Source organism: Pan troglodytes, chromosome 11 (genome assembly GCF_028858775.2).
Source record: "Pan troglodytes isolate AG18354 chromosome 11, NHGRI_mPanTro3-v2.0_pri, whole genome shotgun sequence".
NCBI classification, from domain to species: Eukaryota; Metazoa; Chordata; class Mammalia; order Primates; family Hominidae; genus Pan; species Pan troglodytes.
In genome coordinates this window covers 11,351,878-11,374,873 of record NC_072409.2, presented here as the reverse complement: position 1 = coordinate 11,374,873, position 22,996 = coordinate 11,351,878, and the positions used below count along the sequence as shown (strand labels likewise).

Here is a 22,996-nt window from a genome sequence, read left to right as displayed (position 1 = left end):
CACTCTTACCAACACTAGATATTATCCACCGTGTTTTATTTATGCTAAAATGATAGGCACAAAATGGCATTTTTTTTTAAATATACATTTCTCTGCCCACCAATTCTCTTGGGCTCTAAGATAGGTAGCCAGGCCTTCAGGCCTCCTACCCAACTGATCAGCCACCCTCTGCCCTTGCCTCTGCTTCCTGAATTATCTATCCTTATTCCATCTCCCTGTGTTCCTACCACAGGCCTGCACTGCCCTGATTGATGAGGAAAGGCTGCCTTGCTGTTGGGTTCCTGTGGAGAGGAGGCTGACCTAAATCCATCCCCTGCACACTTGCCTGGGCATTAGTCAACCTTCCAGGCTTGGAGAAGGCTGTGTGCTTCTTTTAATCGTTTTCCCTTGTTGAGATGACTAGGGCGTAGGCCTCTGTCATCACATGGCCCCAGAAGGGAATTCTAATTCCACTCCCTCCACATTAACTATCCTTCTAGGCTCTGGGCCATTCCCAGCTCTGCTGAGGCTCAGGGCAAATGTGGCCTGTCTTTCCTCCTCCAAGGAGCCCTCTCCTGGTACTGTGAGCCCTTCAGCTTCAGGATGTGCTGCAGCAGTGGGGAGGGAACATTCCTTGACCAGCCCTTGGAGCTGGATTTATTAATATCATGACCATCAGCAAGCACAGCATGGGACAGGCAGATGGCCCACCCACCTAGGAGGTGCCGCATGTGGCAGCGCTGTGGGAATGCCACGCAGATGGGAGAGATTGTCTGCGTCTGGGCTCCCAGTGTGGGCTGAGCTGGCCCAGGATGGCCATTCGGGAGAGACACGGATATTTGAATGTCTCAGGGATGGCTGGTATTGAAACATCATGTCCACAGAGGCAGAATCCCAGACTAGGGCTGGTTCAGGCCTGACTCTGAGGTTTGAGAGAGACCTGTAAGCAAGTGCCAGGCCTGGAAGCATGGATATGGGAGGTGAGCCACCACTACTGGAACCCAGTTACCAGATAATGAGGACCAAGGCTTGAACCAGGTAGATTTGGTCATCTGGTGACTGCCAGAGCATCCACAAGTAGGATGTTCAGAGTAGCAAAGCAGGGGGGCTGATGAGTCTGTAAGCTGTAGGACAGTTGGCAAGAAGAGGAGCTGCAGCCTGGCAAAGGATTGGTAGCCCAGGGAGCTGTGGAACATTCTCCAGCACTGCCCCTTGTTACTCCGTGTCCATTGTTTGAGATAAATTAGGCAGACAGCTATGGACTGGCTTCCTGACATCTAGGGACCTTCTGGTATCAAGCTGCTGCTGCTGCATAGGCAGGCTGGCTGGCTACCTGACATATCCACTCCTGCTGTGGGCAGGAGGCTCCATATCACCGTGATTCTCAGATGTATTACTGAGTGATACCGGGTGACATAGGAGCTGTAGTGTGATCTCACTTCCTCCCTGGGTATAGTGATCGATGCTGTAGAGGCAGGAGCTCAGGAATCAGACTGACTCGAGTTCACATTCTGAGTGTCAGGCTGCATGCACTTGGGCAGCTCACTTACCTCTTTGATGTAAGTTTTCTGTTATGTTGAAGAGAGAGTAATTATAGAATCCACCTCGTAGAGTTGTTGTGAGAATTTAAAGAGCCATGCATACTGCCTGGCACATGGAAAGCACCCTATAGATGATGGCTAGTATTAGTGCTATCCACATGAAAATACAGCTAAGAAGACCCTATCAGTGAGAACCCTGTTGCCCCCTGTATCCCTATTGAGAAGCACAGCATACCCAGGAAGGGCAGCGTACCCAGGAAGAGGCCCATCTGGGCACAGCCAGGTGTCATGTTAGTTAGCCACCTGGGCTTAGAAGGGTTGGATGTGATTTCTGGGATAGTGCAGGGGTCGGCAGCAGGAAGGGCTGGGGAATAGGATCCCATCTGATGAGTAATGTCTGGCTGGCAAAATATGGTCCTGGAGAGGATGGGGACCAATAACATCTGGAGTGTAGTCTAGACACCTTTTTGGATAGAGACCCAGCCTGTGACCCCTCCTTCTCTGGGAACCTACTTCCGCTGCTTCTCCCTTGGCACTGCACGCCAGCAGCAGTGTTCCTTCCACCTAGCTCTGCTCCACGGTCAGAGCCCATAGAGTTGGGGTGGATACCCAGCCTGAACTGGGCCAGTTGGATCCTCTATCTGGGAGCCAGCATTGGAACATAGATATGCTGGCACTCAGATCAGGAGGATGTGAACTGAAAAATGCCATCTGGTGCCATGTGCCAGGACAACTGCAGAGAATAGTCCACAGATGGACGCTTGATGAGAAGCAGAGAAAGAGACCCTGCAGGAAAGGGAAAAGGAAAGAGCAAGGGAGAGGGGCTGAGAAAGTTGCTGCCTTGCATCTTGAAGGCTTTCCAGGCAATTTCTGGTTCCTGGCCCTTGTGAGGCCCAGCTGTGTCCCTGCCCGTGGACTTGGGGAGATACCTCGTGTCCTTATGTAACCAGCTTATTAAATGAGCTGGACTCAATCAGGTGTAAGAAGAAACCAAACTCATTTTTTCCCCAGTGTCCTTTTGAGCCTACTCTGTGGACTTTTCTTTTCCCAGTCAAAGCTGAGAACTTAGCAGGTCCTTTGGTCTTTGAGGTGCTAGGCATGAAGCAGCCCAATCCATTCTAACACTTCCTCATTCCAGACAGTCCAGTGTAGTAATTGCAAGTCTGGACTCCTAAAGCTGACCAGCTGTGGAGGTCTGGAGTGGGGGAAGACAGATGGTCAGCTTGTTTGTTTGTTTGTTTTGAGACAGGGTCTCATTTTTTTTTGCCCAGGCCTGGAGTGTGGTGGCATGATCTTGGCTCACTGCAGCCTCTGCCTCCTGGGCTCAAGTGAGCCTCCCACCTCAGCTTCCCGAGTAGCTAGGACCACAGGTACATGCCATCTTGCCAAGCTAATTGTTTAATTAATTAATTAATTAATTTTGGTAGAGATGGGGTTCTCACCATGTTGCCTAGGCTGGTTTCAAACTCCTGGGCTTGAGCAGTCCTCCCACCTCGACCTCCCAAAGTTCTGGGAGGCGTGAGCCACAGCACCTGGCTGACACGCAGTCCACTTCTTCGCTGGATCCCGGCCAGTCCCACTGCCTCCCCAACCTGTTCACTGAAGTTTCTGGCCCGTGGCAACAGGGGAGGAAGAAGGGAGAGAGAACGGCCCATCTTTCATAGCTGTTGGTAACTCAGAGCTCGTGCTCCCTCCCTGGAGTAATGTATAGCTCCCTCCCTGGCTCCTGTACTTCCTGCCCTGCCCCTACCCCCACCATCCAGGCAGCCCTCTGGTCCTAGGAAGCCTGAATTTGTGCCTCGGTGGGCTGGCCTTGTGCTGTCAATGTGGGCCCCTCTTCCCGCTGCTCTTTGTGCCCCTGGGCCTGAGTCAGACAGGAGTGCTTATGCCGTCCCATGCCAGGCTGTGGGAATGGTCCCTTGAAGTCCCTCTCACTTGACTGAAGGTGGATGAAAACACCCATCTTCCTTGTGGTAGTGGGGACACGTGAAGGACAGTTCATTCTCCCCTCTCCAGGACCTTCTTTCTATACTTCTCACACAGTGTCAGGGAAGCCATCAACTAATGCTGGAGAGCCAGTGCAGGGCCATGCCCTTTGCAGGGATGATCTTGCAGCTTTTATCTTGTCCTTAGCCTTTGAAGTCTCAGATAAAAGTGAGGCAGAAAGAGCGCCTTTTAAACATGTTGTTACACTTAAAAGCTTCCCTTTTTGGCTTAATCTAGTCATGTGGGTTTCTCTTACTATAACCAGAGTCTTGACAAGTCTGTGTGAAACAGATGAGGGGGTCTTGGGAGATCAGAGAGGACACCTTGAACCTCCTAAGAGTGTCTGTGAACTGTGAGCATGGTACACTCCCATTACCATTGTTTTCAGTAATGTGAAGGTTTCTCTTTCAGTCTTGCTCAAATTGGCAAGATTACAGGGAGGGGGTCTTTTTCAGTGTCACTTGCTCAGAAAACATCACTGTCTTCTGGCCCTGTTCACACAAGCCCAGCAGGTGGGTGCCGCTTGTCACCCAAGAGACCAAGGTATTGGCTAAAACTGGGATGCAGGGGTTTGGCTGGGGTGGGAGAAAGTCTGGGCTTCATTGACTTCCTTCTGGGTCTGCAAATGCAGTGCAACCACCATGGCGAACTTAGTAATAGTAGGACTCCTGTGATTGTAGGCCTTAAAAGGTCACTGATGGGATAGGAGAGGATGGTCTGGTTGGCAAGACCCCAGGATGCTGACTGGCTGTCTTTGCTGGCAGGTAGAGCAGTTCACTGGGTACCCAGGCTAGGGTGCTTGGACAGAGCCCTCCTGCCCCATGCTCTTCTTCCATGCCACCAGCTTAGTGAACTGACCCCTACCTTTCATTTTCTCCACATCTCTGATGAGCTTTTTCCTTCCTCTCCTTCTATATAGCCTGGGTGTGGTTTGATTAAGATTCAGTCTTGGGTATTGAGATGGGGTTTGGGAGAAATAGCTGGTATCATGACCTGCTTTCATTTGAATCCTAACTAGTTTAGAAAAAGGATGGCTCTGCAGTGTCCAACAATGGCTTTCCAGAGCTCTCTGTTTGGGGTTTTGGAGCCAAGACCAGTGACCAGTAAGGTTAGGCCTTGTTTTCCTTTGCTCTTGTTCCCTATGTCCCACACACTCCACTCCAGATGTGTGTGGAGGGGTGACTATAGTCTGGGCCAAGATTAAGATATTTTCCTCAAATAGCATTCAGATTCCACTGTGATCCCAACAACTGACTAGGGGCTTAGGAGAAGGGAGTTGAGAACTCTTAATTGATGCCTGACACCCAGCACCTTCTGGATTAATTGCTGCCGGGGTATTCTTACCAGCAGTCTGACTTCAAGCCTCATTTCCGCCTCTTTTGTAAAGTGAGAATAATGATCCCTCCTTCACAGAGCTTCTGTGAAGGTGACGTAAAATGCACACGCGCACGCGGACACACACACACGCCTGTTTCTAATCACATGGTAGGCTTCAGTGCGTATCAGTGCATCTCTCTCTAACTGCAGCTTTACTAGAAAAAGCTATCATATGGTTATGTCACTTGGTCATTAGGTAGAAGGATTGCTGGGGCCCAGGGTATAAGTGCATTTACAATTTTGATATATACACTGGCAAGTTACTCTTCAACAATATGGAGTCAATTTATATGTCCATCCATAGTGCACACATCTGTCCATTCCCTTGTCAACATGGAGACTGACATTTTTTTCATCTTTGCCAATCTGACAGGCCACATGTCATGGTTTATCCTTCACTTATAGCACCTCTCTGATTACTACTGAGGTTGACATCTTGTTTACTGGCCATTTGTGAGTCTTCTCATGTGTACATGTACTTTGCCAAGTTTTCTGTTACAGGATTTGCATCTTTCTTAATTTGAAAGAGGTTTTAGCATAGCACGAATATTCTGTATTTGCTATATATGTTTCAAATATGTTTCTCTTGTTCAATATTTGCCTTTTAATCTTGGTCATGTTTTATTTTTTTGCTTTGTTTTTTGGAAAGCAGAAAATTTGAGTTCTGAAAAAAGTTGTATCTTTTAGTCTTTTCCTTTAGGTTTTGGGGTTTCCTGTCATGCCTAGAATCACTTCCCAACCCACAGATTTGTTTTACAAGGAGACAGTTCTAGCAGCTAGGGTGGAAATTGGACTGGAATGAGGGAGATGGAGACTCCTGGTCTGGAGCCTGGTGCAGTAGTTGAAGGGAGAGGAGATGAGATCCTACGCTAATGCAGGCAAGATGGCTTGGCGTGGAAGGATGGATTGTCCTTGGCAGGGGAAGGGAGAGGTCCTTGTTTTTGATCTGAGCAATTGAGTACCTGGTGCCATTTGGTGAAAAGGGACCAGACCTGGAAGAAAGGTATGTCAGGTGTTAAGTGCACTGCCCGTGAGGTGCTTGGAGGATATCTGGTGGAGACATCCAGGACACAGCTGGATGTGAGGAAGTGGAGCTCCAGAGAGCCATCTTGGCCTGAAGTACTACTGTGGTACTTCTGAGGGTATAGGTGGTAACCAGAGATAGGGTGGGTGTGATTTAAATGATTCTGGTGTGTGTCCTGGTGCCGAATCTCTTCCTGGTTTTACTTAAAGAGGCTCTGATATGGGAGGCCCCAGGAAGGCATTCTAAAACAGTAACACAGAGTGTAGATACATCCAAATAGCACTGATGGCTTTTATTGCAGATTCGTGTCATTACAAGGATAATCTGGGAATATATTTTTTAAAAAACCCTCCCTTTTATATACACAAAACATGCTACATGGTACACTTTGTGAGAAATGCTGAGGTAATAGGCACACACCCAGACATGGACAGTACCAAACATCCAACATCTCACACAGCCTGGCCCACGTGCCCACCGGGAAGGGTCTCACCTTCTTGACTCATCCCTTGCCCCTTCTTGGCAATAGTCCCGGGAGTGCTGAGGCTGACACTTGGTGGCCAACAGGACTCAGAAAGCCACCATGCTGCAGTGCATCAACCAAGGGGTCCGGTGACCCCTGATTATTCAACTCCTGAGAAGTGGCCTGTTTTCATTTTTGTGGCACTTGTTCTCCAGGGAAGTGTAGTTTGGAGATGAGATGCGGACTCTAGTCAGCCTGAGAGCGTGGAATCTCTGGTCTGTAGCCATCTGGGGGCTCTGATGATCTGATGACTTCTGTTCTGAGATAATTCTCCTGGCCAGATAGGTTATTATTTGTGTGAAGACTCAAATGACCTGTAGGTTAAAGTATGAATGGAAGATACAAAACTGCGAGTACATTATCTATACGGCCGGTGGAGCTTTTGGCCTGGCCTTCCCTTCCTAACCAGAAACCTGGAGCCCGGAGTGTTTCCTACTCAGAAGCTGAGGAATCTCGCCTGGAAAGAAGGGGCTGTGCGACAGAAAAGGCAAGGAGTAGGTAGGCGAGGAGTACAGCAGAGCGGAAAGGGGGCCTTGAACTGCAGTGAGTGGCCAGGGACTGACACACAGAAGGCACTTAATGAATGGTGTCAAATGAAGGGATAAGTGGGTGATGGATGGTGAAAAGTCCTGAGAATGGGGAAAAGTATGAAAATGTGGGGGGAGGAATTTTGAAATTTGATTAGGTGCCAAAAGGGGTTCTTAAGAAGCTGGGAACCTCTATGTGAGAGATTAGCATTGTAGACATTCTGGAAGAATCCAGGCACACAGATGCCAAGGGTGATCCTTTCAGTTGAGACCACACAGTCTGTGATCTACCCTTAGACTCAAGTAATACAACACTAATGAAATGCTTTTCTCCTAAGAGCAAAGCTGCTGGTGACAGCTTCAACATCTGAGAACTGAATATATGTGTATTTAGGTATCTAAGGCAAACCTATATATGGATCTAGATATATCACATGTGATGTATATCTAAATGCATATATATGTGGTATACACATACATGCACAAGGGAGGCTCATACACATGTATATTATGAAGGTACTTTGCAGTTGTGTTTTTATTGTAGAGACTTAATTTATTTAAAGAAAGAGTTGTCTGTAGTCCTGTCCTGTCCTGGAGACATGAGGGGCTGTCTGGTGTGAAGGAAAGTAGGAGGGACAGAAAACACCGTATCGATTCAGTTCCATCATCTGCTGCAGTGACTTCGGAAAACAGAATCCAGCATCCCGGTCCTCCCAGCCTCAGGATGAACTGGTGAGGAGTTGTTCTTTGTGCTGTGGCCAGCGTGACCAGGGTGGGCTCCTGGCAATGGCCACGCGAGGTCAGGAGGGGGAGCTGGCTTAGTGGAAGGTGTTGGGGTTCGGTCGGATCATCATCACCACTTTCTTGAGTGAGTAAGAGCCTCCTCGGAACTCAGCCCAGTAGACTCCGTCCTGGTAGCGGCTCCGGTAATGGCCCCCGCGGTACCAGACCCCGTTGAGGTTGGAGTGGGCACAGGCGTTATACCACCAGCCTCCCTTCTGGTAGTGGGCACAGTTTCCTGCAAGAGAGAAGGCAGTGAGAGGGTGTCTGGGAGGAGGCCATTCTACCTGCGTCCATAGTGCTCAGGGCTTTCGGCAAAGCCCTCTCTGGGAGGCATCTGGAGCAAGAACGCTTGAAAGGTGGACCCGTCTCCATGGGTGGTGAGAGGCCATGCTTCAGGCCCGCCTTTGAGGCTCAGCTTTGTAACTAACTAGCTGTGTGATCTCAGACAAGTGACTTAACCTCTCCCAGCCACTGTATCCTCATCTGTAAAATGAGAATAAAAATGACGCCTGCCGCACAGGACGGCTCTGAGGATTGAATGAGGATGCGTACTTGACACCTAGCCCAGGGCTGGGTGCAAAGGAGGCCCCAAGGGAACTCCACACCTTGTGTTCTGATAGGAAATGGAGATGGCCTGAGGTGGGCAGGGAGGGAGAAAAGCTTTTCCTTAGGAATTTTTGAGTTGAAACTGTTGGATTAGAAGTCTTTAAAGAATGACAAAGAAAGTGTTTAAGAAGAAATGCTCCTCCAGTCCTCCCCAGCTTGTATTCCATCCAAACAATTTTTTGTATTATTTCACAAAGGAAAGGTATTTCCATAAAACTCTTGGCATTATCACATCATGCTGAATTTTGCTGCCAAGGACAAGCAGTTCAGAACAACAGTAAAAACTGTGGGAAGGTGTGCGCGGGCATGCAGGGGCGGTGCACTCTGTGGCAGGAGGACAGGGGGCCACTATCTGCCAGCATTGCTCTTAGTGAAGGGGGGTCCCCACTTTCCTGACTGGGCCTGGCAAGGGGACCCCGTACTCAGAGGAGGGGCTGCTCCAGTCAGAATTGTGGGTTGGAGGGCCCAACAGAGCAGGTGGCCAAGGCCGTGGGATGAGGTGAGGAGGTCGCACTCAGTCTGAGGCAGAAAGCAAGAGGGGAGGTGGAGCCAGGTTTTCCCAGAGTTTTTCTGGGGATCCCTCTGGGCCATGATTCCAGGCCACAGGGACCAAGTGGCAGTGTTGGACTGGTATAGCAGGGAGATCCTTGGGCACGCCATAACCAGCCTCCTCTTTGCCAGCGGAGGTCCCACACACCTCCAGGGACAAGGAACTTGCCAGCTACTGATTTTGCTGCTGGCTAGATCTGAGTTTGGATCATAGAATACACTTTCCGCTCCCTAAGGAGGTGGCCCTCCAGAAAGGCTGTAGCAGCCCCTGTGTCCCAGGGTCTGACCAGCTCTGAAGGTTATCCTTCTGCCCTGCTCTTCTAGAAGCCTCGGCAGCCCCTACTGCTTCAGAATGAGGGCCTGTTCCTCTTCCAGGGCCCCTTCGGGCCAGGCCAGTTCAGTGTCAGTGGGTGGACAGAGGTGCCTGTGTGATACAGGGATGGGCAGGTCATGTCCCTCCTGTTCCCTGATGTTGGGAGAATTACCCTTCAGAATGTGGCTGCCATGGGGACCTGGCATGAGGATCCCCTCCACCTTAGTATGTAGGTTCCAGGGCCTGCCTGAAGTGCAGGCCATTTGTAGGACAGTCTTGAGAGCTCGCTTGTCAAGTGGGAGGGAGTAGCCTTCTGACCAAGACCACATAGGAAATGGAGGCAGGAGGGGACTGGGTTTGCCCTTGAGAGCAGACAGCCTGAGCCTGGAGGCGGCCTCGGCCATCAGGTGGTGCCAGCCTCAGGGAGGAGCATGGCAGACTGAGAGGCCTTCATCTCAAGAAACTGGGTGTTGGCCCTGGGGAGGCATTAACTGTGTGGGAGTCTGATATCTGGACTCAGGGCCAGACCATATCTATGTTTCTTCTGATTTTCTGTTTTTTTCTCTTGTTTTTTGTTTAATAAAGACTTCTTAGTAAAGACCTAGATTTGAAGCATGTGATCTTAGACAAATCACTTTCTCTCTCCTATCTGCTTTCCTCTTAATAGCTTTCTCTCAGCACTGCACTAGCATTACATGCAGTAACAGTGACCATGAAGAAAGCCAGTTTGTATGGAGCCCTCACTATGTGCCAAATCCTAGACAAAGCACTTTAGGTACATTCTCTCTACCCTTCTCCCTACCCTGCAATGTAGTTCTTGTCCTTACTTCCAGATGCAGAAACTGAGACCCACGGAGATTTAGCAGCATGCCCAAGGACACATGGCTGGTAGGAGGTGGGGCCAGCACTGGAGCCCAGGTGTGTGACCCAGAGCCTACGCAGTTGGTTAGCTCTATACCAGGTGCCTTGGACAGAAGTGGTGAGGCCACAGCCCAACACATGTCTTTCTGCATTGGCCCCAGTTGGCCCTGGTACGTGTGATTTGTATACCTCTTTATGTCTCGCCCCATCCCATTTTTTTTTCTTAATTTGTAAATGCCACTGTGACCCAGCTTTGTGAAGGGGACCTGTGGGCAGGAGAAGGGACCCTCAGGGGGTGGTAACAGGGTCAGGCAGCTTGGCCCAGCTGCTTCTCACCCTGGGATCTTCCCGTTTCCAAGCCCTGGAGTCAGGGGCTCTGGCTCTGGTTGACCTCTTTTCCCTACCCTGCACCTGGGTTTGACTCCACTTTTCCTACCTGTGTAGACATCATGATCTCTGTCCAGGGTGGTGAACTGCTTGCCGTTGTGCCATGTAAAGGAGTCACCCGCATTGCCATGGTAGCGCCCCAGCCGCAGCTTATAATACTCGCTCTCAGGTTCCAGGCGGAAACTGGCGTATTCTGCAAAGACTTTGCGGCCGGACCAGTCCTCCATGGTCACCAGGAGTTTGTAGTTGCCTTGGTTCGTCAGCCAGTAAATGTTCTCCAGGCCCAGCCAGTATTCGCCGTCAATGTTCCCAAACCCTTGCTGGGGAAAACCCAGGAGAGTGTTAATGTGGAGCCTGCAGCACCTGCAGCCAGCAGGCTTGGCTGTCAGACACTCAGCCCTGGATAGAGGGGCCTGGGAAACAAGCAGAGCATGAAGCAGACCTGGTTCAGACCCCTACTCCACCTCTTAATCTCTCCATGACTCACACATTATTCAAAAATATGTAGAGTGCCTACCCTGTGCCAGGCATCATGTGAACCCCAGATTCCTTGTTCTTACGTCAGGGAGGCTATATTACCTTCCCCACAGGCTTGCTGCAGGAACACGTGTGCTGTGGCAGGTGGAGGGCCTGGCACTCAGTAGGCACGCAGCAGGCATTCCTCAGACAAATCTCTGACCTTCACTGAGCTTCACCTCCTTCTCTGGAGATGAGCTGTGTGTGAGGGTCACGTGTAAGCTGTAATGCACCAGACGGGTGTGAGCTGTGACGCATGTGTCCCATCCACCGGGGCTCCCCTCTAGGTCTAAAACCCAGTGGTTTTGTGGTTATTGTTTTTTTTTTGCATGTGGTTTTGGGGTCAGCAGCTGAGTTATGGCCACTAAAGTCTTGGGAATTGGTGATTCATTAATACAATAATTATTTAGTATTGAGCGCTTGTGATGTGCTGGCACTGTTTTAAGAACTTTACATAGGTTGTTTTACTAATCCTCATGTCAACTCGAAGAACTAAGCGCTATCATTATCCTCCCTAGTATGGATGAACTGAGGCCCAGAGAGGCTCAGGGTCTCAGAATGCCTGAGGGTGAACCAGGATTTGAACCAAGAACCCAGTCTTAATCATTGCACTGTATTGCCTCTAAGAAAGGAGGAGTCTCCCGCTCCTAATGTAGGTGGAAGAGGAGAAAAAAGCAGAGACACAGGCTGGTCAGGAGGTGGGGTGGGGGACAACCAGGACAGGAGACTCAAGAAGGGGCATGGCAGAGCCATGTGTGCAAGGCATCATGGCTTCAGGTAGTTTGTGAGCTTCAGTGTCAGACGCCTCAGCTGCAGTCACTACTGGGCCAATTCCTGGCTTTGCAACCCTGAGCAAATTACTCCACACTTTCATCTGTAAGCTGGGTCCATAACAGAACCTCCCTCAGGAGGTTGATACGAGATTAAACAAAATAATGCATGAAAGCCCTTAGCATGGTGCTGGCACGGGTTGGGCACTCAGCAAACAGAGCCACTCTTGCCTTCCCTAGTACTACCTCTGTTTAGAGGGGGAAGAACGATGTATGACTGAGTCCTGGCAACTTTCCCTGCTACACAGATGAGCATTTCAACTCCCTGGGAACCAGGGAGCCCAGAGGATGAGCCTGGAATTAGGACTTGAGCATTGCCACAACTCCCTACCAGGACTTTTTGGGGGATTCTCCCAGGAACTGGGAGCCTCTTGGGACTTGCGCCTTCTGGGCTTTGAGAGCAGGTCTTTCCCCATGGAAACCCCACTTGGGAGTGAAATGCTCCTCACCCCTGGGCCCCCATACCAGCGTTTCTAAACTCTCACCCTGTCCTGTGGGGCTGTGGTGGTCTGGTCTACTGACTCTTGTCCTGCAGCAGTTTCTAGCAGCAGGCAGAGGAGGCGCTGGTCCTCACTACCCCTGGTGGGTTTGCAAAATGGCCCTGTCTGCATCCTTCTCGCCTCAGGTATACGTGTTGTTGGGGCCGCACAGGCCTGGGCTTGGTCAGCATGTACCTCTGAGTGGGCTCTTCTATTGGTTGCTCAGGCCTCTCTTGGGGTGGGCCAGTCACCTTGTGGGCAGCACAGACATCCCCTGCCGAGTCTCACCTTGTACGTCTCCCAGTTCCTGAAGAAGTTAACAGAGCCATCCAGGCGTCTCTGGATGACGGTCCAGCCCCCGGGGTCGTGTCTCTGGTCGCACCACACCTGCATGAGGCGGTTGGTGTTCTCCGGCTTCACCAGGTAGATGGAGCTGGTGTCGTGGCCATCCTCCAGGGCCTGCAGGCAGTCTCTCCATGGGCCTGGGGACACAGACATGCATATACATCACAGACCTGCCTGTCACCAGGCCACACCCCCAGCTGTACCCCAAGCAGGCACAACCTCTGTTGAGGCTCCAGCTGGGAGCCACAGGCCCACGGTCTGAGGTAACCAATTTTTGTTTTGCGAGTTTAATAAGTAATTATAAAGACAAGAGCCTCGGACCAGGGGTCAAGATGCCCATACTCCAAGCTCACTTTCTCCTCTCACCCACCTCACAGTTTGACTTTTGGCAGACTTCTTCACTTCTCCCAGCCCTCAGTTTCTTCTGATTGTAGAAGGAAGATCAGATTTCCCTCATATAGTGTTGTCAGGATTACTGAGATCATTTGGGGGAAGTTGCTGGAGTGATCTTTTTCATGTTCATTATATTAGGAAAAAGAGATGTGGACCTACTAAACGTGGCAACATCAGTCAGTGCCCAGGCTCTGATGGCTTTGCTTCTGCAAGGAAACTCGGTTCCACTGGATTACTGTTTCTGGGGGCCAAGTACAGTTGGCACCCTTCAATTCTGACTCCACATCTGCCCTTCCAGTGACAGTGCTTCGTGATGACTGCTGCAGCTTTTACTAAATGAACTTCCACAGTCACAGGGGCCTAGGCCATGCCCAGAATTTGGCCATGTAGCCAGAGACTTTGGGATATTTCTGCAATTCATTCACTGTTCTTCAAGTGTGTTTTTAGGGGGCCAGGTTCCCTTTCAGCTTAATCTGTGTGTTTTCCAAAGGAAGCTCAGTGAGGGCCAGATGCTTGGCACTCACGCATTCTGAGGTCCTCCTTGCAGGCTCATAAACTTAAAGGATGATGTCTAGGATACAGCCCAATCCATGGCTCTCTTCTGAAACTGAGACCAGAGGGTTCTGTGATTCTTTGTGACTGCACTGAGCTTGGGCAGCCCAGTCAGAAGGAATGGGTGTTATACCACAGGTCTTTCAGCCCTCCCCACCCCTGCCCATCAACTCTGCCCTCCCCAGGCAGTTTCTTATGCTCCATTGTTGGTCACATCAGCAAGAAGGTACAAACTTGAGTCACCAAGGGTCTGGACAGGCTGGGGCCTTTCTCATTGATCTGAGGAAGCTTTAGAAGGTCAAGGCCTAGCCATTCAGATGAAAATGGCTGAAAGAAAGAAAATCACATTTTGCTTCAGTCTCTTCAAAATATTCCTCATAGGGCCGGGCGCGGTGGCTCACGCCTGTAATCCCAGTACTTTGGGAGGCTGAGGCAGGCAGATCACAAAGTCAGGAGATCGAGACCATCCTGGCTAACATGGTGAAACCCTGTCTCTACTAAAAATACAAAAAATTAGCCGTGTGTGGTGGCACGCACCTGTGATCCCAGCTACCCGGGAGGGTGAGGCAGGAGAATCCCTTGAATCCAGGAGGTGGAGGTTGCAGTGAGCTGAGATGGCCCCAGTGCACTCCAGCCTGAGTGGCAGAGCAAGACAAGACTCCGTCTCAAAAAAATAAATAAATAAAAATCCCCACAATGAGACTGGTTAAGGACAAAAGTGCTAAGAAAGTACCATTGTATGTTTTCTATCAATTTGTATGTTTATTCAACAACTGTTTATTGAGTCCCAGCCTCTGCAGATGCGGTGCTGGGCAGCGGAAGCTCAGGGCAGGGTGGGGCCGCTCTGACGCCCTGCAAGGGAGGAGCTGACCTCACTACCTCCTCCCCACTTGAATTCCTGTAGACTCCTGTCCTTTCTCTTTCTGTGTGAGTTGAAGGGAGGTGCCCATCAGTGACAGGTATACTCAGCTTTTCTGGTACAGGTCACACTTCTCAGATTCCTTCCTGGCTGGTGTTTGGGCTCAACTAGTTCACACGTAATAGTTATAAACCAGAAAGATTTAGGTTTCTGGTCTCTGTTAGACATCTCAGGTGGGGTGTTCCTGAGGAAGAAGCCTTGTGTTTGAGCATTCATCCACCTAGAACCTGACGGGAAGGCAGGGGCTGTCTTGCTCATTCCTTGCTTCCCACTGCCCAGTATTGCCCCGAGAAGAAAGATTGGTTTGGGTGCTGACACTTAACTCAGGGGCTTCTCCCTTCATCTTCTGGGGAGGAAGGATCTTCTCACCCATTTACCTTTTTGCCAGGCCTCTTCTCTAAGGGATGGGGCAGGACCCAATGCTCCCCACCCCAGGGTAGCAGATGGGGCACAAGCAGCTGCTTCCTTTGCCAGTGCCACTTCCTGCCTTTCCCCCACCACTCCCTCAGTATCCTTCCCGGGGAAGGGGAGGCCAGACCTCCAGAAAGAGCATTTGTGAAGGAGAAAAAAGTTTTGGTTGTGTTCAGCTGAAGCCCCAGGGACGGAGGCAGAGAATGGGAGTCTGTCCCCAACAGCTGGAGCAGAGCGCCGGTGGGCGTGGGAGGCCTCCCAGCTCCTTACCAAGTCAGCAGCACAGGAGAGGCCGTTTGATGTGAATGCTGGTGACGGAAGATCCGGCAGAAGCCTGCAAAATAACGCCCACTGAGAGCGAGCAGCCCAGCCTCTTACTGCACAGCTGCCAGGACTGCTGCAGAATTGTCAGAGGTAAAGGCTGCCTTTGAAGGAGGCGCCACGTAGGGAGAGGCTGTGGAGGCTGCTGGGAGAGTGGCAGTTGGCCTCGTGGCTCCAGCTGGGGCTGCCTTTGTGGGCGCCATCAATGATCTCAGTTTTACCTTTGGCATTTCCACCAAGGGCTCTTTTTAAAGGCAAGTGTTTTTAAATGTTTTGGGGCTACTAGTCCCTTTAAGAATTTGGGGATGGTTCTAGATCCTTTATTCAGAAAAATGCGCAGACTCACACAATTCTGTATACAGTTTCAGAAGGTAATGGATTCCCAAAGTCCCAGGTTATAAACTCCTTGCTCTAAGAGTAGTGACTGAAGTAGTAATAATAATAGCCAGTGTGTACTGAGCATTTCCTATGGTCCTAGCCATGTATTTCCACAGGTGACCCTCCTGACACTCCTATGAGGTAGGAAAGCAGACCCTGTGGTCATTAGAGGAGCCCCTCAAGGTTACCTGGTGGGTAAAGGACACAGCAGGTGTATGCACCCAGGGGGTGTGCAGAGCTCACACACTACTTCTTTTCCCCCAACCAGAACGAACTCAAGAATGAGGGATCCATGCTGACTTAGCTCTGTGTCCTTAGAACTAATGTTAATCTTTGCCAGTCAGCCAGCGAAAAAAATAAAACATAAAAATTTACAGTTCTTTGTCAAGGTGTAAAACTTTTAAAAATCTTTAATGATTTTTTTCTTCCGTATTTACCTTTTGGTGTTCTTTGCCCATTTTTCAACGATTGTAGTGTCTGTTATGATGTAGAAGAAGTTTTTCTTTTTTTAAAAAAGGCAAATGGGGTAATTCTTTTAAGGCTTTCTAGAATAATGGAGTAGGTATCAAATTGTGTAGAAATGTTTAGTATTTTCTGCTGTTACAAAAAATGTGCATATGTGTCTGTACACGGAATTTCACATGACAATCAGGCCCCATTAGCTTCCATCAAAAACACGAATTCAAACACAATTTCCCTTAGAACCCTTAGTAGACCTCTGTGAAATCTCCTGCATTCAAACACGTTTCCTTTTCACACATTAAAGGCACCAGTGGCAAAGGTCAGAAACATCACTGATGGATGAAAATTAGTCAGAAAAAGAGTTAACATTGAAAAATTGTCAGCAGTAAAATTATGTGGCTCCCTTACAATAGCAGAGACAAAACATCCTACTTTGATGAGAAATCCACAACTGTAACATATAAATAATACTGTGAAAAATCTGTAGCTGTTCCATATAAATAATGCCCTCGTAGGGGGCCACGCAAGGGTCTGGCCTCGATGGAGGAAGACCTGGCTGAGGAAGCGAGGGCTGGAGGAAGACTCCACACTTGGAGTCAGGAGCCCTTGGCTCCAATCTCGATGGCCTCACCTATGCACAGTGTGACTTTGGGCGGTGTCCTCATTGAGCTTCAATTTCTTCTTCTGTGAAATGGGAAGAGACCATAGCTGTTCTGAGGATGTCATGAACCCAAGAGCGGCCAGCATGGGAGCCAGCTGGGGCAGGTGCTCTGTGAAGATTATCCCTTTCTGTTTCCTTTGATAGATGAAAGCTGACATTTTTGAAGTTGTTCACCCCCCCAACTAATTCCTCCTCCACACACGTTACTATATTTGCTTTTCAGTACAAGACTAAATGTAAGATATTTACCAGTAGATGTTTTCCATGTATTTTTAAGTCAGAATTTCAGTGGAGAAGGCCACAAAGATATATTGACATGAAGAATGGAAATCTTTTTTGTCAATGAAACTGAGTTTTCAACGTGCAGTGGGCAAAGCGCTCCCTTTGGACCAGTGCAGAGTACCTAGCGGTGTTTAACTTGGCGCCCCTTCTGAGAGAGCAGCTCTGCCCAGAGCATCAGGCCAACACTAACTCGGCAGCACCTGGGCTCAGAGTGGAGCGAGTGCTGCGACCTCATCTCTATAAAGACCACATTTACATTCTTGGGGGAGCTGTGGCCAAATGTTCCACGTGAAGAGAAATGCAGCCCCGTGGCTGAGCCGAGTCTGTGTGGTTCCCTGAAGAAGCAACAAGGATGGGTAGGCACACAGGGTCTGGGGTCAGGAGGCCTCCAGAGGAGGGACATCAGCAAGTGGGGGAGTACCAAGTACACAGGTCTCAGCCCGGACCCCACTGCCATACCCTGGTAAGTGTTGGAGGTGATCAGCTTTGGGTGCTTCCTTCCTCCTCTCTGGGGTTCTTGACAGGGATTAGGCACACAAGGACCATGGCCTCCCAGGAAACCAGGACCCACTTGATTGATGGCTGATACAGTGCTTGCTACTCCCAACACAGGGCCTTTCTGGTCAAGCTGAGTTAGAACCGGCACCTAGGCCAGGCAAGCATAACTTCCTATTTCCAGTTCTCTCTCTGTGGGTCTGGGGCAGACCAGCATCAGCCTGATTTACCCGTCCAGGCCCTAGTGGAGAAATGGGCTCACAAACTGCATCAGCTCTCAGTGCAGTGCCCCTCTTACTAGGAAAACATGGCTCCGTGAATATCTGACCTTGAGGCTGGGAGCTAAGCAGTGAGGCCTCCATGGGCAAGAGGGATGCCTCTTCTCTCTGACGTGCCTGAGGTGTGGGGGGAGGAGCAGAGTCCTTCCTGCCCACAGCGGGACTGGACCCCATGGCTGGCCAGCAGCCTGACAGTCCTTTTTATCCCCTGAGTCCAGCCCCAGGTGTCAGAATTTGACCACCTTAGGCCACTCAGAGGACCCTGTGGCCTGTGGGAAATGTTCTGGGGGGCTCTTGGTTCTGGGAAGTTGCTCCTGTGAATATTTTAGTCCATACGCAGGCACTAGGGAGAGGCTTCTGTGATATCACTAAGATGCAGTCTGCTTTTCATGAGAACTGTATGCTGTTTTCAGTTACTCTCACTGATGGTCTGTCTCCAAAAAGTCTTCTCACCACTCCCTGAAACATTTTTCTAACAGGAGAAATGACTAACTGTTGAAATTGGATCTGCAATTTCCTACCCAAATTAATGCATCTGAGTGCCACGGCACGTGGCCTGCTTAGGTGAGAGTCCCACCCAGGCCAGCATCAGGACTCACTGGGCACCCCATGAGGGCAGGAGAACAGACACACAGGGTCGGGGGATGGGGTGTGAGGGGTGGCTACAGTGAGAAGCAGTTATTGGGGGGTCTTCGAATCTCATTTATCCAGAGGCTTGGCAAAATAAGATTTTGGTTATGGACGTATATATATTCTATGTCAATCACTGCTTTTCAGCGAACCAGAGTACAAAACAATAACCTAAACACAGGAGTAGCTTGTATGGTCCCAAAGGCATTTCAGTTCCTGCAGAACCTCAGAGTTGATATCACACATGTCATTTCTGATCATTCCAGGGAAAAGGTCCAAATGCTTGTGCCTGCTTTCAGGCCGCTTTAGCCCTCAAACGATGGGCATGGTGCCTGGGGCCAATGAGTGTTTCAGGAGTTGATGAAAATGTTTGAGGCCTAAAAAAACTTACTGGCTCTAAAATATGAAAAGAAAACTGCAAAATCAAAATTTATTGTATGTAATTAAATTACTACGAAGTGTGACATCTTGTCAAGTTCATTAATTGTTAAATTTTGTCTTCATGAAAATGTTATTACTTTTGAAAACAATTTGTAGGTTAGATTTTTTTCACTTCCCAAGAATTCCTGAATATGCTTGATGTTTACTGAGAAATGAGATCCAACCATAAATTAATTGAGTTACTCTTAGCCAAATAATTTTAAAAGCAAAAGTATTAAATCCTTTCAAAATTGTTCCAGTAAAAATTCTATTAAATGTGTGAGGTAGGTCATTTCAATGCATGTGATACAGCCTGAGGCCTCTCAAGTAAGAGCTCTTAGGGCCCAGAAAGGGCTTATAAAGGTCCTGTTTCTGCTCATTTGACCTCAGGAGAAACAGACATTGCAGCACTACTTTCCAGAGGCCACTGTCCAAAGCATTGCGTCGCTCTTAGGTTTCCACCAGCGCTGTTGGGCAGGAGGAGAAACAGGGGCTTTAAAGACATTTTAAAAAAGAGTTTAGAAGGGGCTTTGGTGGTCTCACTGTGTACAGAGGTGAGCAGCTCACCTTGGCTCCCTGGGGGCAGTGGCCAGTTGCACCCAAGGCTTCCTGGGTGAGGGAGGTCTCTGATGTAGAGGTGGGCAGTGCCCCAGGGTTCCACAGGCACACTAATGAGAGTGGCCATGGCTCTGTCAGAGACTGTGGTGCTGTCCTGCAGGCACATCATGGAAGAACTTATCAGACCCATGACTACAATCCACAGATATGGACAGGTAGCAGTCCCATAGTTGGCCAGCATATTAACCCTTTCCAAGGAAGGGATCAGCTTCATTGGTTTCTTCTTTAAGAACCTATGTCGGCTTTCACTGGTGACCTTTTAATCTTCCAAATGCTCACGAACCCTTTGTGTACTCTTTTCTATAATTTTACTGGGGCTTCACCACAAGCCAGTTGTATGTGATTTCTGGTATACATTCTTTTTCTGAAAGCAGGACATTTGTCTGGCACCAAGACTTGTCTTCATGATTTCTTGACTATCACTGGTGGTGGTTCTGAGAGCACCACAAGGCCCTTACCTTCCTCATCACCTCCTTCAGGAAGCTTTCCCCAACCCCAGGAAAGCTACTTTATCCTTTTCAGTGTTCCCAAAATGCTTTGTATATTTATCTCTACTGGAATAAGGTAAGAATGGTGATGATCATGTATCTAGAGCCTTTCACCTGCCATGTGCTTTGCACACCGTTTCATTTCATCCTCATAAGCCCCTGCACCTGCGAGAAAGCCAAGGCTCAAGAGGATCACACGGCTGGAAAGTGGAGGATCTGGGATTAGAACTCAGGTCCACTTTCTGTGCTGCAGTTATCACACCACATTAGGATTGTTGGGGATCTGTGTCCCCATAAGACTGTGGGCTCCTTTCAGGCAGGAACCCTTGCAGGCTCACTCCATGAGTCCCTCAATGCTCTGTGTGCCTCCCTCCATCCTTCAATCCTCTATCCTTGACCCTCCATCCTTCACCCTCCATCCTTCACCATCCTGAGCTGCATCCCCTTTGCTACCTTCATTCTGTGCTTTCCAGCTGAGAACCAATAATAATAAATCCATCTGGAAAGAGAGACCCCACAACAGATGATAATCCACATCCAGACCAAACCCTGGCAAAGGAAACCTGCTTTGTGGGAAAGCCTGGACAGTTTATAGTAGTCTCTCTGCACATTATGTCTGGGATGGTGCCAGATGAGTGGATTTTTTTGTTCATTTGGACCCTACTCTAGACATACCATCTAAGATACTTAATTTCAACATTTAGGAGCTGTTGCATTTATAACGTAAACAAATTGTCTTAGCAAGATTTTTCTCTGTGTGTATAGTAGTTTTGACTTACTGTATTCAAAAATATCAGGGAAAAGTAACTTATTTTTTTTTTAAACAAAGGATCACATAAATACTCCAGGCCCTGTAGTTCCACAGGCTCATCTTGAGATATAAGATGAGGACCATCAGGCTTATTTTCAGCATAATCTTTGACCAGATTCATGCCAGGGAGAGCCGAAGTTGAGGCAGTGGTGATGCGGGGATAGTAGGAAAGATCATCTCCAGTGTTCCCATCAAGAGGTCTCTGCTGCCTGCATCCTTCACTGATGTGGGTATAAACCACTGGAAGTATATACTTCATTACTTTTACAAGACTGAACATAGTCCATTTTCTGCTGCTATAACAGAATAGCATAGACTGGGTAATTTATAAAGAAAGGAAGTTTATTTGGCTCACAGTTATGGAGGCTGAGAAGTCCAGGAGCATGGTGCCAGCATTTGTATGAGGCTAACTTAATACTACTTTATTTATTTTTTTTGTGGGGGTGGGGGTGGAGGGGGACAGCATCTCAGGATTAATACTATACAAGTTCACCACAACAATCCATTTGTATGACCAGTTAGCTGGCCACAGATGCCTGATCTCTAGGGTTTTCTAGATTTCTTTCAGTTTGCCAAGTACCAATCTTGGGATTTTCAGGCATCAAGATCCTAGATCTCAAGATTTTTTTAACAGTAACAAGTTGATAGTTTATCTCCTATGACTGTAAATACCCTGAGCATTTAGCCAAGTGTCATCTTTGGAAAACTGCCTGAGGAATGGAGGGGTAGCTTTCCATCACCCTCAAAAGGCTCTTTGTGATCAGTTCCCCAAGGTACCAGAAGAGGAGGAAGAGAAAGCAAAGCAATAAGGGAGCTGGCCCTCCTGGAACCATCATCCAGGTGGGCCATCTTCCTAGAGTAGATTTTGTTTAGGAAGAAGCTAGCAAAGAGTGCTCTTTGAGAAATCACTGGATTATGTAGTTTGTACTGAATTTGAAATCTTATTTTGTTTAACAAAACCTTTTAGAATAAAAGAAAGTATTGTACAGTGGAAACAGCACACGCTCTGGAGGCAGGAGACCTGTGTAGGCTTTTCCCTCAGCCTCTGTGACCTTGAAGGCTGACTCAGGATGGGCAGAGTCACCCTCACTCGCCACCATCACCACACACACCCTGTGCTTCTCCACCTCTCTGCGGTGCTTGGGCCTGGATGCCCAGCCTACTGAAGCTGACCCAGCCACACATGGGTTGACACCTTTTCACCTGGTTGCTTGCTTGACCTCCAGAAAGAATGGGAGCTACAACATCATATATTTCTCTGTTTTAAAACATACCATTGTGCTGGGGAACCACAATTGTGTACGTATTTCCTACCTTATAGGGTGGAATAAAATACAGGTGGAAAATCCATCTAGGAAAACACTCTTGTTCAAGTTGTCCATGCCATCCTGGCCATAGCCCAATAGCCCATCTGTTGTGAGATGGGGTGGCTTCCTGCTAGCACTCTTGTCAGTGAAGCAATGTGGGGGCCTCCTAACGTGGTCCCAAGGGAAGGTCATGTCTACTGACATTTATACAGTCAGGGCTAACATTTAAAGAAATCAGAACTTCACACTTAGCTATATGTTGAAAGACTTAGCTATACATTGAAATGCTGAGTAGAAGGAACCCCAGAGGATATGTCCAGATTTGATAAAAATTAAAAATTAGACTTCAGTTGGGTCCATTTGCTGGGAGTCAGGTGCACGTTGTACTTTCTACTGGAGAGCTTGGCTGGTTCCTGCTAGGCCTAGGGAGGGGGAGCATGATGTTGGTGGGTTGGTAGCGACAGTGTTTTGTGTCATTGGAACCATGTTCTAATAACAAATCTACCACCTCTGTTCCCAGAGCTCATTTTAAGGAACTGTTTGGAACGTGGTACCAGGAAGTAGAGCTAGAAGGTCAGGAAGTCGAGATAGAAGGTCAGGTCCCTGTGGCAGCTGGGGCCAAGTCAGACATTCACGGGGTGATTTTTACACCAGTTCCCCTCCAGCCTTCCTGTGGAAGTGTGCAATATCCAGAGTCGTTAAAACATACTTTGGTTTGAGCCTTGGCCAAGCCACTTACTAGCTGTGTACCCTTGGCTAAGTTACTTGACCTCTATGAACCTCAATATCCTGCAAGGTACAAGTCCCAGGGTCGATCTCTGCTCTGCAACCAACAGGCTCTGTTACAGGAAGGCCATGCTAGGGGATCTGAGAGGCCCCTAATAGTTCCAGTATTTCATGGTTTTATGGCCCCTTCTTCTTCACTCATTGAGAAATAAACTGAA

General features: G+C 48.8%; 2 protein-coding genes across 38 annotated transcripts in view; one reads left to right on the top strand and one right to left on the bottom strand.

Moving 5' to 3' along the window:
* The window catches only part of RALGPS1 (Ral GEF with PH domain and SH3 binding motif 1), a 309,829-nt gene that overhangs the window by 167,754 nt on the left and 119,079 nt on the right, over positions 1–22,996 (top strand). The gene's annotated exons all lie outside the window — the stretch shown is intronic.
* ANGPTL2 (angiopoietin like 2) overlaps positions 6,175–22,996 on the bottom strand; it is a 35,719-nt gene continuing 18,897 nt past the window's right edge. The window contains exons 3-5 of the mRNA XM_520266.7: positions 12,570–12,763; positions 10,506–10,776; positions 6,175–7,975 (exon numbers count right to left, since the gene is read on the bottom strand). Of these exons, the coding sequence (XP_520266.3) occupies positions 7,776–7,975; positions 10,506–10,776; positions 12,570–12,763 (665 nt within the window). The 3' untranslated portion in view covers positions 6,175–7,775. The remainder of the gene's footprint in view (positions 7,976–10,505; positions 10,777–12,569; positions 12,764–22,996) is intronic.